General features: G+C 45.4%; 1 protein-coding gene across 2 annotated transcripts in view; it reads right to left on the minus strand.

Moving 5' to 3' along the window:
* CEP128 (centrosomal protein 128) overlaps positions 1–12,280 on the minus strand; it is a 704,507-nt gene that overhangs the window by 156,484 nt on the left and 535,743 nt on the right. For both annotated transcript variants that reach the window (XM_078659994.1, XM_078659995.1), the window contains exon 19: positions 1,028–1,077. In XM_078659994.1, the coding sequence (XP_078516120.1) occupies positions 1,028–1,077 (50 nt within the window). The remainder of the gene's footprint in view (positions 1–1,027; positions 1,078–12,280) is intronic.

Here is a 12,280-nt window from a genome sequence, read left to right on the forward strand (position 1 = left end):
TGTTCGCTTTGGTATTTATTCTCAACTTTTGTGGTTGTTCACTGTGTGAGCATTAGAAGATTACGTTGATGTGTTATGTGCTCTTAGCTAACTTACTCAAAGTGATACAAATATTGATAAGAAATGTTGAATTCAGAAGGTGAAGTATTTTTGTTGCTACAGTAGGTTCAAGTTTATTAAACTTCAAAGTGATTAACGTGATCAGGAAAGGCAACTCTCGTGTTTCCATTGTTTATATGACCCAGCCTTTTACCACCCTTGACAAGGGTCCAACCGCGTTTTTTTAAAATGCCCAAACCCCAGAGGAGGCATACTTTGGCTAAATTACATATTTTGTATTATTTTAATTACTTCACAAAATTTCATAAACTTAGGGAAGGGGCATATACTACCGTAGATGAACCACACTATAGATGTATTAATTGAAGTTATTCCTGTAGTCCCCTTTGTTGTCTCGATAGGGGCACTTACTTAAAACAAACATCAATCAAACCCATACCAAAAATCATTCTACCCTAAACCCTATATCCTTAGAAAGATAGATATGGAAGTAAGTAACTCAGCAATTAGAAATGGAGATGCTACGAGATCAGAGTTGTGCAGACCATTAGGTTAGGACCATGCTGACGTCAATAGAAAGCAATGATGAGGTTGTCTGATGGAGGGTAATTAAAGATTATAAAAATGTAATTAGGCTAATAAACAGAGGCAGCGCAATCTTGACACTGTAGGAATGTGGAGTTACATCATTGTAAGTTTGGTAAGATGCTATATCCTCAGCTTGAATCCTAAATACATTAGTAGTAAAATATGTTATTCTCATACAGCATCTAGTAAGTGACCAATGGGAGATGAGGCAGATCTGGTCTGAATCCAGTTCTGCTGTTACACAGCCATTCACAGTAAGCTCTCCGTTGCCTCCCGTTTTGATTATATTCCTGTCCAAGACAGTTTCAGACCTTCTGCTACATAGGGGTCGCATTTTTTTCAGAGCACTGAGAAAAATAAGTCCAAACAAGTGTCTTACCTGCAATGCTCGCATCTCGTCATCTTGCCTTCTCGTCTTCTCCAACAGATCTGCAAAAAACAAACATACAAGTAACTACAGTGAAAAGCGAGAGGAAATTAATTCACTATGCATGTAAATGTAAATGTGATTCACTGTGCATGTTATCTCTATAAAGCTACATCTGAGAGCTGCTCATTGGATGCCTATGTTGTGCAACCAAGTGAGGATTGTGCTGTGGGAGACCGTATCAAAAGCTGACGAGAGGTCTTAGAGGATCAGAGCAGCAGTCTCTCCTCAGTCGTGTAGGGCTTGGATGTCCTTGGAAGCCGCGATGACAGCTGTCTCGTGCTGTGGTTCCTGCGGAATCCGCATTGGGAGGAGTAGAGTAGGAGGTTCCATTCCAGATGTTAGGAGAGTTGTTGGTTGATGGTTTTTTCTAATACTTAGGGGAACATGCATCATTGTAAATTGCATTCACAAATGGTGCGAAAAGCAAAATTCGTCCGTTTGCGAATGCAATTTCAACTTTTGGGATGCATCATCATTTTTGTACTTTTCGCAATTTAAGAAATCGCAAAATTACGATTTCTTAAATTGCGAATGCATTTAAGGAATCTTAAATTGAGATTCCTTAAATGCAATGCATCAAACTTAAAAAATTAGCGATTTCGCTAATAAGGGGAGCAAATTACCATGAAGTTGCCCTTCATGGTAATTTGCAAAAACTTTGAAAAATGCACTAAAGTGCATTTTTCAAAGTTCCATTTTACACACACACATGCCCTTTGGGCATGTGTGTGTGCAAGATGTACTTATAGGCAGATTTCAGGGGTGCAACAGGGTGTCCTTTGGACACCCCTGCACCCTTGAAATTGCATTCTCAATTTGCGATTCTCTAATGGAGAATCGCAAATTGAGAATGTAAATGTAAATTGTAAATTGATACTTGTATAGCGCACTACTCACCCGCAAGGGTCTCAAGGCGCTTGTACGAATACCGCTGTGGAACCCATCCTGGCTTTCCCTGTGAGGTGTCCACTCCTGGGCACCCCCAAGGTGGAGGCCAGGCATCCTTAGCGTTGTAGGGGCCGTTGTGGAGATTAAGCAAGCTATTGCCCAGAGTTGCAGAGTGGGACTCCATGATTGGAATAGGCACCTAGGCGTGAATTATCAGGTCCGTGGAATGTTGAGCCCAAGACCCGCCGAGGCGGGGAATTGAACCCTGGTCCCGGGCTAGACCTCTGCATCAGGGTCTGCCGCTCTAACCATTGAGCCACACTTCTCCACTCTAGGCGCATAGGAATGAATGGGGAGGTATTCCTTAATTGAGATTCTCAATTAGAGAATCGCAATTAAGGAATTTTAAGAAATCACTATTTTTTTTGCGATTTCTTGATGCATCGCAGTTTGCAATTCCTTAATTGCGATTCCTTATTTTTCGCAATTAAGGAATCGCAAAAAGCAATATTGATGCATGTGCCCCAAATTCCAGAAACGGGAGCAGGAAGATTGATCAGTAGTTGTTGAGTTCGCTGGGTCAGCCGATGGTTTCTCTAATGGGGTGTGACTTCAGCGTGCTTCCAAACCTTGGGGTAGGTGGCCGTGGCAATTGAGGTGTTCAACAAGGTGGTCGAACTCTACTGATCAGAAAAGATTATTAAAGATGCATTTTTTCTGATGGAGTGGTCATGAATTTCCTGCCAGGAGCACACCACCTGAATGTCATTGTAACAGAAAATCCAGGATGCAAACTATTTAAATCAGAAAGCAACTTCACATATAACAAACCTCTCAAAGTTCAAGCTCAGCTAAATGGTTCCAGCTAAAACCAAATGATCAGTGTGGTAAAGATGGACCACAAGCCCCAGATTTATAACAAAAATACCCCCCCCCCCCCGAATAAATGACAGAGATCCAAATTAGTGTCTATCAAAACAGGTATTTACATATTCAACATTACACTGGGGACAAACAAAATAATGAATACCAGAGTTGTCCAAATTCAGAGTAGGGTAAACTATTAAATGGAATACGAAACATCAGTAAGCTCCACAAGTGTATGAGAGAAGAGTCATAGGGCCACATGCATCAAAGTCAGGATTTGCGAATCCTAAATAGCGAATTTTAAGAAATCGCTATTTAGGAATGGCAAATCCCTATGCATGTAGGAATCGCAAATAAAAAAAATGTGATTCCTACAAATTCCTTAATTGCGACTCACAAATTGCAGATCCCAATTAAGGAATTGCTTCCCATGCATTCCTATGGACCTAGAGGCCCATAGGATTGAATGGCAATTACATGCGCAATTTGCGAGTACCAAATAGGTACTCGCAAATTGCGCATGCAATTTCAAGGCTGCAACGGTGCCAAAAGGACACCCTTTTGGACCCCTGAAATTGAGATGTTACCACATGCTGTGCACATACATGCCCAAGGGCATGTGTGTGTGTAACATGAAACTTTGAAAAATGCAATTTGGTGCCTTTTTCTACGTTTTTGCAAATTACCATCAAATTCAAATTTATGGTAATTTGCGATCCCTAATTGTGAATTCACAATTTGGAATTATATCATGCATTGCATTTAGGGAATCGCAATTTGCGATTCGCTAAATGCATTTACAATTTAAGTAATCGCACATTTTGAGATTACTTAAATTGCGAATTTGCATTTGGGTTGATGCATCCCAAATGCAAAAATTCGGTCGCAAAGGGGCAGATTCTGCAAATCTGCCCATTTGCGATCGGTATTTTCGTTGATGCATGTGCCCCATAGTCTTTTACTACCATGGGGAGCTTGGGTGAAGAATCATAGACTGATGGCACTTTCTGTGCTAAGTTCCTTGCCGGATTAGCCCTAAACTCGATGCAACAAGAACCTTTCAAGGAAGAGGCTGAGGTGGATTAACTTTTTTTGGGGAGAGTTTTGTGAAACTATGACAAATTTATTAGGAAACAAGACATGCTTGTTCTATGGAAACGTGGTCCAAACTATAACTACCCAGTTGGAAATAGTGTAATAAATATAATTATTTTTGTTTGAAAATATGTTTACTTCAGGTTTCCCCGAAAACACATATACAGCAATAACAAATTGACACCACAACATTGAAGCTTTGCTCCACATATTTAGTTTTGCACCACACCCATAGGATCCTCATAATGCAGCACCCGGGGGCATATAATCCGTCCATGATTATTAACAGTCTAGTAAGGAGTATATGTTAGTCCAGCCAGTACCCGCAGGCCCAATCCAGGCCATCCCCCATATCAAACCTCACTCATTCTCTGACATACCCCCAAGTGCAATACATCATTCATGCCTGTCCGTAGTGGTACCACCTCAGGAATTCCTGCATCAACTCCATCCCCATATGATCTCGGGCCACTGTCTCCCTCCGCCTGTTCCCCATGCACTAACTTCTCCAGTATCTCACCCCACAAATCCAGGTCACGCTCCACATGCTTGTCCAGTTGCACCTTTTTTAATCTGCATTCTTCTGCCACTGTCCATTCCCGTAGGTCAACCCTCCATCTATGCCTTGGCGCTGGCTTGGTCCAGTGTATAGGTATGCATTGTCGAGCTAATACTAGTCCTAGCAAGGCAAATCTGTGCCTCATCTTCTTCCCTTCCACAGAAGATTGAGAAGACAGTGTTGGACAGTCAACTCCACTCGGTGTTTGTCATCCCCCTAATGTCCCGCATCACCACATCCCAGTAATCATGTAATCTAAAGTGCCGTAAAATCATGAGCAGCAAGTGGGCTAGCACCCCTCTGCCTCTAGGGCAGTCCCTCGACCGGGAAGGAAAAATCCTACTTAGGTGCTGTGGCATGAGGTACGCATGATGCAAGTAAAAGAACTGCATCAACTTAAAGCAGGCATTGCTAGATGTTTTCTTCACCTGGGCACACATGCGTTTCCACTCTCCGTCCGTAAGCTGCTCCTTCAAGTCCCTGTTCTAGCTAGTACGAACTGCTGACATGTCAATGCGCCTAGCTCCCTTCAGCGCTGCATACAAGTAGAATATAAGTCCCTTACTAGTTCTGGGGTCCAAAATTGGAGTGAGTGTTAATGACTCTTCCAACACCACCAGAAAGTCTATCCAGATCGCATGGACCATGCGGGAGAGTTTAGCAAACTGTAAAAACTTCCCTGATCCAACTTGTAACGGGAGGACAGCCTTGGCCACTGCAATAAAGGAGCCATTCAGGTAGAGATCCCCGATTCTGTGACAGCCACCCTCTGTCCATTTGGGACATATCCATGAGCGACTGCATCCTCTGAAAGAGCTGCAGTGACCAGAACTGTAGCAGGCTAGCATACGGGGGTCTCCCCATTGCATGCTTCACTGCTAATTCCTAGACTTTTGCCACCTGACGCACCACATATAGGCAGTCTTGTGACACCTCTATGTCACTTATCAGGTGCTTGGGTAGGTCATTTTCCTCCACCAGCCAGGCCAGGAGCTTTTTTCCCCGTTTCCGTCCTCCGCACACCACAACTCGCCTATTGGATTTAGCTTGCTATATAGTACAGCTGCAAGTCAGGGGGATACAGTACGCCCTCACTAGTGTCTAATTTAAGATAAAGTTCTGCTTCTCCAGCCCGCCCACACCAACGACACCAGTATGCTGTTCAGTACTATGAGCTTGGACCTCAGTACGCCACAGATAGAATTCTGCAGGATATAGAGACTTTGGTGGTAGAAGGAACATCTTACGCAGGGCCACCAGGCAACCAAAACCCACAGCGTGCTCCAGAATCCCACAGAAATACGTAGGCTGGCAAGAACGTGTCCCATATTAAGCTCGTATTGGAGACTCTGTGTATGTGCAATATTTACATGCCCAGATACCAGAATTTCACCAGTTTCAATGGTGATTGATACATAGTCCCAATGCACTCCCAAAGTCCTCTGGGACACCCAGCAGTATCGACACAGAGTATTCTAGTCAGCTCAAGTAAACAAGCTTATCGTCTGCATACTTAGACCCTATGTGCACAGGACTTCCCAGCCATATTCCCCAGTCGCGGAGGTCCGGCCTCAGGAGTATCGCCAGTGGTTCCATCGCCAATGCGAAAATGAGTGATGACAGATAGCAGCTTTGTCATACCCCTCCATATATGGATCGATCCTAACACTGTGTTCCCCATTTGCACTCTCGCTGTAGGTCCTGCATACAGCAGACAGACCCAGGACAGAAAGTCCCAGTCCCATGCGTCTCATTACATCCCAGAGATACACATATATATCTCTGGGAGGTAATACAGTATATAGTACAGCTGGAGGTCCGGGAGATACAGTCTGCCCTCACTAGGATCTAATTTAAGATCAAGTTTAACTCGGTTTCTCCTGCCCACCCACACCAGTACACTGTTCAGCCCTATGAACATGGACCTCAGTACGTTGCAGATAGAATTCTGCAGGACATCGAGACATTGGTGGTAGAAGGACCATCTTACTCAGGGCACCCAGCAAACAAGAGCCACAACGTGCTCTAGAATCCCACAGAAATACATAGGCTGGCAAGAACGTGTCCCATATTAAGTTCATATTGGAGACTCAGTGTATGTGTAATATACATGACCAGATACCAGAATTTCACCAGTTTCAATGGGAGCTTCGTCTGGAAGAGTTCCTCCGTCGTGAGTCCCGCCAGTCGCCCTGGAGGGATAATAGTTAAAATTTTTGCAAATTGATACATAGTCCTGACACTCTCCCAAAGTCCTCTGGGACACCCAGCAGTATCGACACAGAGCATTCTGGTCAGCTCAAGTAAACAAGCTTATGGTCTGCATACTTGGACACTATGTGCACAGGATTTCCCAGCCATATACCCCAGTCGTGGAGGTCCTGCCTCAGGAATATCGCCAGTGGTCCCATTGCCAATGCGAAAATGAGTGATGACAGAGAGCAGCTTTGGACAGGTCCTAACACCATGTTCCCCCTTCGCACTCTCACTGTTTGTCCTGCGTATAGCAGACATTCCCAGGACAGAAAGTCCCAGCCCCAAGTGTCTCAATACCTCCCAGAGATACAGACAGCTCAGGGTGTCAAAATGCTTTTCAATATCTAGCGCAACAAGAACGGCCTCCGCCTCCATCCCCTGAACCGAATGCAGCATGTAAAAGAGGCATCTCAGATTCATGTGGGCTCCACGTCCCGGCATGAACCCACATTGACTCTCATCAGCCAGACGGAGCACGGCCCGTCCCAGTTGTGCCGCTAGAATTTTTTTGAGTATCTTCGTGTCCACAACCAAAATTGATAGCGATCTGTAGGACCCTATATCTCTTGGGTCCTTGTTGGGCTTCTGAACCATAACAATCAGGGTGTCCCACATAGGTGGGGGCAACTCACCCCGCCACTGTACCTCCTGGAATGTCTCTAGCAAACAGGGACCCAGTAGATCAGAGAAGGTCGGATAGTACTCCACCGGGAGACCGTCCGGCCTGGGCATCTTCCACAGGTCATATCGCATATAGCGGCCAGCACTTCCCCAACCTGTATCTCGCCCTCTAGTTCCTCCCTTTGTGCACCTGTAAGCATGGGGACCGGTCAAGGAAGACCTTAGCTTCGTCTAGCATCCTGGTGACAATTTACCCAGGCACTTCCGTCATGTATTCCCACAGTAAGGCATTTATCCCAGCTTGTTCCCTCACCAGGGTACCATCTGGGTGAAGCAAGGACAGACTCATAGGGGGACCTTTCGCTCCTAAGTAATCATGCCAGCAGTCGCCCAGATTGATCCCCTTCCCTCTGGAGACTCTGTGCTTGCATCACATATAACAGTCCAGTCTGTCCCATTGCCTACCTACCCTATGCTGGGTCTCCAGTAGCACTCTACTCTCCACCTGTACAGTCCCCGCCTGCTGCTGCAACCGGGTCAGCACCTGCTCCCAGTCGTGATGGTCTTTTCCCCTATTGCCTCCTAAGACCCCCTAATCTTGACATGCAGTCTCCCCGTATAACCACCTTCAGGGCGTTCCATTCCGTGCCTCTGAGCACCATCGGCCCCCAGTTGGTTTTGCACTGCCCAAACAGTACCTACTGTGTCTCCTCTCGAAACAGAGGGTCTTGCAGCACCTTCGGAGTAATTCGCTATAGTGCCTTCTCATCGCATACTCCAGTATCAATGGTGCATGATCCGAAAGAAACTGCACCTGATACTGCACCCCCTGCACTAACGGTGCACAGTCCTCCATTACCAGAAACCTATTGAGCCTACTGTAGGCACCATAGGCCAGGGTAAAACAGAAAAATTCCCTGACGTCCAGGTCGAGCTCTCTCCAAATATCCATGCATTACAAGCGCTCCAATGTTACCTTAAATCCAGCTACCACAGTGGGTTTGGTTTCCAGCCTAAAGTGATGTCTATCCAACAGTCCATCTAGCACACAGTTGAAGTCCCCCACCCATATCAGTAGTATCCCATCACATGGAAGCAGCTTCCTCTCCATGATGCCAAAAAAAACTCTTGGTCATCAACATTAGGTGCATTCCCATTAAGAAAATACATTTCCACTCCATCGAGGGAACCGTGTAATCAGAATAAAACGTCCTTCAATGTCGGCCTTGAAACCATGGAGTTGAAAGGGGCATTGTGGGGCCATCCAGATGGAAACCCCTCTAGGGTAAGTTGAATATGTGGCATAGAAAAGTTTCCCAATCTATTTCTTCTGCACTTTCTGTACTTTCCCCTCAAGGAGGTGTGTTTTCAGCAACATTGAATCAAGCACCACCATTGTGCGCAAATAGGCATTCACTCTGTAACGTTTGACATAGCTATCCAGACCTTGCACCTTCGAAGTAGCCATTCTTTAGTGTCCTTCTATATCTCTCATCTGTACTTTCCTTCCCTCAGCAGGCCCAGTCTGAACCCCCCTTCCCCGCACTCCAGGGGTCTAATTGGATTGGGCTCCACCATATGCTCACATCGTGGATTTTGTTAAAGAACATGCTGCATAAAACTGAAACTCCCCCTTTAGGGTAAACCTTTGTAAACAAAAATTGTGCTTTCCCAAGCATACCGAACCACTACCATTACCCCTAGGACTCAGCGCTCAACCTAAAATGTTTTTTGGGCCGAACCCCAACAGTGTGTGCATGTATGTGTATATATACATGCACACACTCCCACACACACATGCATATATTTATATCAGGATGCAGCATCCATTCCTAACTTGTCATTTGAAATGAAGAAGTGGGTAATGTGCACTGGGGCCTGTGGACAAGACAGAAAACACAGCTTACTGCACAATCAATTTGTGTAACCACTGCCTGTTTGTAGCGTGACCCCTTTGCTGAATTGACACACTTTATTTCTTAAGGTTGGATACTGACTGGAGAGTCACAACTCAATTGCAACACCCCCCCGACGTGGATCTCTTACAACAGTTTGAGAACATTTCTAGCGCAATCACACATCATTAGGTTCCTCCATTTTCTTTAGATTTTTTAACGAAGAAAGGCTCCAAAGTACCACCCTGGTGGCTATTGCTCGTTTTTCTTTTTTAGAAGTTACACAGAATGCTTTAACATCACACATAGCAAAAGGAGGCCTGGCGGGTTGCTTTTGACAGGGATACCCACCGAGCTAGGAAAACCAACACAAAAGAGGAAAACCAACACAAAAGAGCAAACCCAAGATCTGAATGCCCGAGCAAGTTTATCTTTCAAGTTAGAGACAAAAGGAAGACATGAACGAATGGAAAAAACTGGTTGTGCCTCGATCTAGAGAAAATAAAAGGCAAACCATTGACAAATGATTCAAAGATTCAGTTGCATATATTATTAATTTTCTGTCCTGCTTGGGGTCTTCTCTCTGAGCCTTCACCCATCAGCACATTAGTCTGAGCGGGATTCGATCTCGGATAATGATGCTTCATTTATACAACAGACAAAGCTTCAAGTAGGGCGCACTGTTATTCTTCCTGGCTCAGTGGTCGGAGACACAAACAAATTTAATCAAAATGTTGATTATGCTTTTTGCACTTCCAGGCGTTTTTGGCCCAATAAACAGTAAGAGTGAAAGGAGCGGGAGACCGCAATGTAGGCGCAATTGATAAGAGGCGCTGGAACCGAAGCACCCCTACCGAGTGGTACCTCCCAGAGACCAGCAGACCCTCTGTAAAGCGGCGCCCAGTGCAACAACCCGCGCTGGCGCCAGAGCAGCGCCCCGTGGTCAGTAACGTCAATAGCCACATACAAACCTACCAGCACATGGACTCGGACAAGGTTTGATAAAACGTTCAAATGATTCTCTGGTGCATATTTTTATAGAGGTTTACACAGCTGGTGAACAATTTGAATGCAGGAAATTAAATATCCGTGGCTCCATATGCATGAGCCAAGTCACTTCCCCTTTCACAAGCCCCTTCTATCCTTTCCTGTCCATGCTACATTTTCAGCAGCAGAAATGTCCCAATAGCTGTTCTTTATGATGTGTGAAAATTCTGACCATTAAACCAGAGAGGAAATAAATGCGGGATTTTAATGTATGTGGCTTAGAAAAATCTCTGCCTGCCAAAAGTAACAAGCTGTTGTACTGTAACGCGACCATTAGAAATGGCCTGCACTGAGAGGGTTCTCTGACCTTATTTAACGTGGAGGCTCGGGCATGTATATGAACAGATGGGCAGAACAGGTGTGTGGTTCTAGCTCAGTTCTGATGCCCTATGCACCTCTTCCATGCAAACAGGGGCAAGTCACACAAGGGCAATGGGCATGTAACATGAAACAGCAGGCCGATGCCATTGCACTGGCCAAGAAGCATGCGTTCATACGACTGACTGAGAGGCTTGGCGGAGTTACTGGGCGATCCAAAGGATTTCGGTGCAGAAGCAGCCATGACAAAGAATCCAAAGGGGAGCTTCATGCCAGGGCCCTCGAAGTCCTTACAGCAGGACTCTGGGGTGAAAGCGATGGCGCCTCGCTATTCCCATGGGAAGTTGTAAACATGAGCAACTGGGAGCTTGCGTGTTAACGCTCCACCTAAACGCGCAAGTTCATGTTGCTGGACCACAGCATGTAGATGTGGGTGAATACCAGATGTGTTGTATTCATGGTGCTTGTTGGCTGATTAAGGGGGTAGTCACCTCAGGCCATATCATCTCTGGCTGCCATTGGATCGCCTATAAATTACCAAACAGACCTGCAACATAATTTTCTCCAAATAAAACTGGAATGGCCTCAATTACTTGCTTGTGGATTATTCATTTGCATACATTTATCTGGTGTACTGGGTGTGTGTGCATGGCTTATGGATATCTGAGCTATGCGGCTGCCTGCTTCGCCCACAGGGCGACAACTTAAGCAGGCAGCAGCATAGCACTGCATTCCCCTTCCAGGTAGATCACCCTTCTCCCCCTGCCTTGGAAATCCCCTTGGGGCGGAGGGGCGGATGACTTTTATCAGGGGATGCAGGCCACACCCGCCTCCAGGTTAAGTCACTTTAGGGGCAGGACGGGGGACCCTTATTTCTGACTTAACACCTGGGCTTCTCCTCTTAGGGCATTCCTGTGTGCTGAAACCCATCCTACCACTTACCCTTATTGACATGTTCGTGAAGGTTGATGTAATACAAATGTTGGGATGTTTAGGTTATTTTGCTCTGCATTGCAGGCGGCAATACTCTGCGATCCAAAGGATTTTGGTGAGGAAGCAACCACAAGAAAGAGCCCAAAGGGGGCTTCATGCCAATACCATCAAAGTCATCACTGCAGGGCCCTAGAGTGAAAGTGACAGCTTCCCTTTATTCCCACAGGCCTTTGTAAGCCCCAGCAACTGGGAGTTTGCCTGATAGTTTGCCTGATATATATATATATCTCACACATACATATATCTATGTCAGGATGCAGCATCCAGTTTTAACATGTCACCTGAAATAAAGAAATAGGTAAGGAGTGCTGGAGACTGTGGACAAGTTAACAAAAGACAGCTTACTGCACAATCAGGAGACTATTTATTTACCCATTGCCTGTTTGTTGCATGACCACTTTGCTTAATTATCAATTTATTTTTTAATTTTGTATACGGACAAGAGAGTCACAAGGCAGTTGCAACACACCAGCCACCAATGTAGATCTCTGACAACAGCTTGAGAATATTTCTAGCCCAATAACACATCATTAGATTCCTCCATTTTCATTAGAACTTCATTTTCCTGGACCATGGGGTCAAGATGTAGATGAGTCCCAAAGGTTCAGCACCAGATGCGGTGTATTCATGGTGCTTGTTGGCTAACCGAGCGGGCCGTCACCT

Source organism: Lissotriton helveticus, chromosome 9, assembly GCF_964261635.1.
Source record: "Lissotriton helveticus chromosome 9, aLisHel1.1, whole genome shotgun sequence".
NCBI lineage: Eukaryota > Metazoa > Chordata > Amphibia > Caudata > Salamandridae > Lissotriton > Lissotriton helveticus.